Genomic DNA, 4702 nt, shown 5'->3' with positions numbered 1-4702 from the left:
TAGATATGGATTGGACTCCTGGTTATGGTTCAGGTTTTATCTTGTGTCAGTGTGTGTTGAGACAAGAGGTAGCTTGGCAACGATGTTATAGCATTTTCATAGTTTCTGGTACTGGTGCAGCATTGAGTGAACCTGTAAAAGGGGACATCTCCGTTCCCTGTCAAAAGCTACACTCGATCCCGCATTGTATTAACGCTGACGAGAACATTTTTTGTTCAACCGGTCTTGACTTCCAGTCTATCCCATGCATGCATGTGTCTGAGAGTGCATGTCGCAGCCAGAATCAATTGGAAGGCTTCAACTATGATGCTTTTTTGTAGTAAAAAAAAAAAAACAGCCTTAAAACCAGGGTAGAAAATAGCCCATTACTTATTGATTTTGATGTTTATTAATATAAAAAACCAAGTAAACATCATAAGTGTACTTCAGACAAAAGTATAAAATAATTAAAAAATGACCCCTTAAAGTGCTAATGACAGAGCCTTGATGGGTGGGTTCAGCTCCTTCAGCCAATGAATTGGTTTATTTATATTAGGGTATGCATTGATCCAATACTGAGTATCGTTATAGGTCCAACACTAACCATTTTGTCAGATGGGGTATCAGTCAGATGGGATCGATCCAAATCTGATTCTGTACATTACCCATGATTATTATTGTCAAGATTAAAAAAAAAATAATAATAAAAATAAAAAAACCTTTTAAAAGCACCATCAAATATTGTGCATTATATTCCAAGTCTTTTGAAGCCATAAGTAAAAATGTGTATATGTTTTTTGTTGTTGTTTGTTTGGTTGGTTGGTTGTTTTTTTTTTTTTTGGGGTTTTTTTTTTTTTTTTATAATGAAGTAGTGTGTAGACCAAAACAGCACTGGTATCTGATTGGCATCAGCAGATACTAAACATTGCAATATTGGGCATGAAAAGGTGGTACTGAGCCATCCCTAGTTTCTATACAGGCTTTAGACAAACTCCACATCAGGGGTGTGTTCCCACAGCATCACCTACCGACACAGCATTTTGTGCCCTATTCAGAGTAACAGACATTTATTTTAAATTTAGTAACTAGAATGTTTATATTGCATTAAGGGGCGGTCACACTAGACTTTGAACGTGCGAAATTTTTCCGGACACCGCTGCGAATATGGGCGGGAGCAGGTAACGGTCTCCCCTCAGTTATCACAACATGGATTAATGTGCTTGTACTGTGCCTTTTGCGACGGCGTCGAAAGCGTTTTACTATGTTTTACTCTCTGTCTGTCTCTCTCTCTATATAAATACATACACACTTAGCAATAAAAAATTATAAAATGTGTCCTCATTCAAATGTACCATCTGTTCCTGTTTCCATTGACACTCCGAACCATGCAGGTTTTTTTTTTTTTTTTTTTTTTTAATAATCTTTTAAAGATGTATTATGTAAAATAGGATGCTGCGCTATGGCTAAAATTAGCGCTTCCTTAATTTTTTTGAATTTCTGTACAGAGAGGTCACGCAGTGACGTATTGACATTCTACTGATCCCCCGTCTTCACGTGATGCGAATTCGCAGGTCAGAGTTCACCAAACTTGAACTTTGGAACGCAGCGAAATGCGAAATTTTTCGCATGAGCTTGCGTTTCCGGTCTGACGCATTCGCATACGTATGAATGGAAGTCAATGGAACGAAAAGTGCAGTGTGACCGCCCCTTTACTCACTTGTTTCAGTGTAGTTAGATGGAACAGTATTCTAAAGTGTTACTGATCTTATAATGCATAATTTCAAAATGTAATACATGTTTTACTACACATTACCTTTTCGTAGCATAAAAGCAAGAGAAAAATAAAGAAACAGTTTATTGGTCATTTTAAAAACATTTTTTAAGGTAATAAAATAATTTATACATTTTAAGGATAGTTGTAAATTATTTATTAAAAGTAATAAAATCTAGAAACTCATATCAAGTTGTCAAGGTGGTATTTCAGCATTGGAACTACCTAAAGACAGACAATAATAATAATAATAAAAAAAATAATAATAATAATAACAATAAAATCCCCATGTTTTTCAGAGCCCATGGTCAATAATTTCCAGCATGTACAGATGATACACTTTAGTATCAGTTCTGGGCTTCTCCTGATTGATGGTGTTAATGCTGAAGTACTTCAAGCAGCAGGGTGGAGTTACTGTAGTGCTGGCAGTACGTCCTTGTTTGGCTAAGAATGGCTGAATTGAAGAAGCAGTGAATCAGTTCTTAGACCCAACTTGCTCCAGTCTGTCTGAATCTCTGGCCAGGATCCCCCTGAAGCTTCCATATCGCCGCTTTGGTGTCCCACTCATGGCTGGTGGGTTCCATGTATCCATGGGGCAGATATAATCTGCTGATTCATCCATCCTGAGCTTTCTTAGTTGTCGGAAATGAGTAAAACCAAGCTTCTTTGGCTAAGACAGAGAAATAAAAAAAAAATAAACATGAAAAAAAAAAAATACTTGCAACTTATATCCATCATACAATTGATTATTTTGTTTAGCATATCATACCCTGACTTTGGCAGTGGTGGTAAGGGGTGTATGCCCACTGGCGTTGGCAAACTCCTGTTTCTCCTGCTGGGCCTGAGGCCCCACCAGTGTGTTAAAGTTAGTGGTGAGGTGGCGTCTTAGGAGGGTCTTCTGTGGAGGGATGTTGAGCAGCATGGCCAAGGTCTCAGAATGAAAGCGAGGCTCCAGGATCTGATAAGCAAATACAGACAAATCAAAGGGATATTTCACCCCAAATAGTGATTTTTTTATATATGTTTCAGCTATAGTAAAATCAGTTTGTTTAACATTATCAAAACTGCAACTTAAAATAGATAAAATACCATGCATAAAATGTTTCTACTATGTGATACTATGTGAAATCACACACCGACAGCCCTTTCGTAAATATCAAAAAGGAGTTGGGGAGCAACCTTTTAGCAGAAAAAATTAGCCAATCAGAAATGCTCTCTTCCTATGAGTAATATTATGTATTTAGGGTTGCTCAAATTTAGTGGAAAAATCTGTGGCACCACCGTGGACTCTTTCATCTAGGGGTCCTAGTCCTCCTTCCTTCCTTCTGATAGTCATCATCACCCCCTCCCCACCACCCAGGTGCAGTTTTTGTTTACAATGCCTACCAGATGGGGATGGATGTACTGTTACAGTAAAGTTCAGTTTCTTGGACTTTTTATTTGTATAACATCTGTTATACAAATAAACCAAAACCTGTTCCTTGTTTTACCCCTCATCAGTTCTAGTAGATCTGTAGTTCAGGTCTTTGTCTTGAATTGTTTGCAATGCCTAATGGTTCCTCTTGTTTTTCTCCCCATTTTGTTTATCTTCTTTATTTTGTTCGATAAAATATATGTGTTCATATCTTCCTCCTTGTCCTATTTCCCTCCTAGTCGTAGTTTCAACTGTTGTTCATTTTGAGTACTAAATAAAGTGTTCCCTCGCGTTTTGACCAATTAATATTTATGAATTTTCTATTTGATTGAAAATTATTTTGTCAGCAAGTCATGACTTGAACAGGTGGATACCCTCAATGTACCGACTGCAGTATTTTAGAGCTTTACTGGAATGTACCCTGTTGTCCATATATATATAAAAATATATATATATATATATATATATATATATATATATATATATATATATTTTAGAGCTTTACTGGAATGTACCCTGTTGTCTATATATATATAAATATATATATATATATATATGTTTCTGGGATATTTAAACATCATTAGCAGTAGTACTTTAGCAACCAGTAAATGCTGACTCACGATTAAGCCTCCATGAACACCGCTGCCTCTCAGGTTTGGAGCATATTCAGCCAGATCCACTGACCTCAACCATTCCATCACACGATGGTTGGACCACTGCACCACCTCAGATGGAGATGTCTTATTCTGCAGATAAAAAGAAATACAGTATTTCAGTGTATTCAGTGTTCACAGTGTTTCAAGATTTATCCACACAGTAATGTAATACAGTGCCTATAAAATGTATTCATACCCCTTCATTTATTTTATTTTTTTTCCCCATTTTGTTATGTTGCAACTTTATGGTCAACTGTTTTCAATAACTTTTTTTTTTTTTTTTTCCACATTAATCTACACTCGATACACCATAACGACAAAGCAAAAAACAGGTTTGTAGCAACTTTGCAAATTTATTAGAAATAAAAAAAACTGAAATGATTCCATTGCATAAGTATTCATACCCTTCTCTGGAACAGTTGAAATTTAGCTCAAGGGCATTCATATCGCTTGTAGATGTTACTACACTTTGAGCGGCGTTAACCTCTGGCAAATTCAGTTGAATGGGTATGATTTGGAAAGGCACACACCTCTCAATAAAAGCAGCTCTAAAAGCTGAAAATGCATATCAGAGCAAAAACCAAGCCCTGAGGTCAAAATAACTGCCTGTAGAGCTCAGAGACAGGATTGCATCAAGCCAAACATCTGGGGAAGGGTTTAGAAAATTTTCTGCTGCATTGAAAATTCACAGAAGCATGTAGTCTCCATTACTCTTAGTGCAAGAAGTATGGAAAAAAAAAGAAAAAAAGAAAAAGGACTCTTCCTAGAGCTGGCCTCCTGGCCAAACTGAGCAATCAATGGAGAGAGGCTTTGGTTAGACTGGTGACCAAGAACCTGTTGGTCACTCTTATAATGCATAATTTCAAAATGTAATACATGTTT

General features: G+C 36.6%; 1 protein-coding gene across 1 annotated transcript; it reads right to left on the bottom strand.

Moving 5' to 3' along the window:
- Window positions 1-1755: 1755 nt before the first annotated feature.
- LOC122134213 (liprin-beta-2-like) lies at window positions 1756-4005 on the bottom strand. Its single transcript, XM_042774986.1, has 3 exons — window positions 3785-4005; window positions 2520-2708; window positions 1756-2420 (listed from the first exon to the last, which is right to left on the bottom strand). Exons 1-3 carry the CDS (start codon window positions 3860-3862, stop codon window positions 2226-2228), a joined length of 462 nt encoding a protein of 153 aa, XP_042630920.1. The 5' UTR covers window positions 3863-4005; the 3' UTR covers window positions 1756-2225.
- Window positions 4006-4702: the final 697 nt, after the last annotated feature.

Source organism: Cyprinus carpio, chromosome A18 (genome assembly GCF_018340385.1).
Source record: "Cyprinus carpio isolate SPL01 chromosome A18, ASM1834038v1, whole genome shotgun sequence".
Lineage (NCBI taxonomy): Eukaryota > Metazoa > Chordata > Actinopteri > Cypriniformes > Cyprinidae > Cyprinus > Cyprinus carpio.
This window is presented reverse-complemented; position numbering and strand designations above follow the sequence as displayed.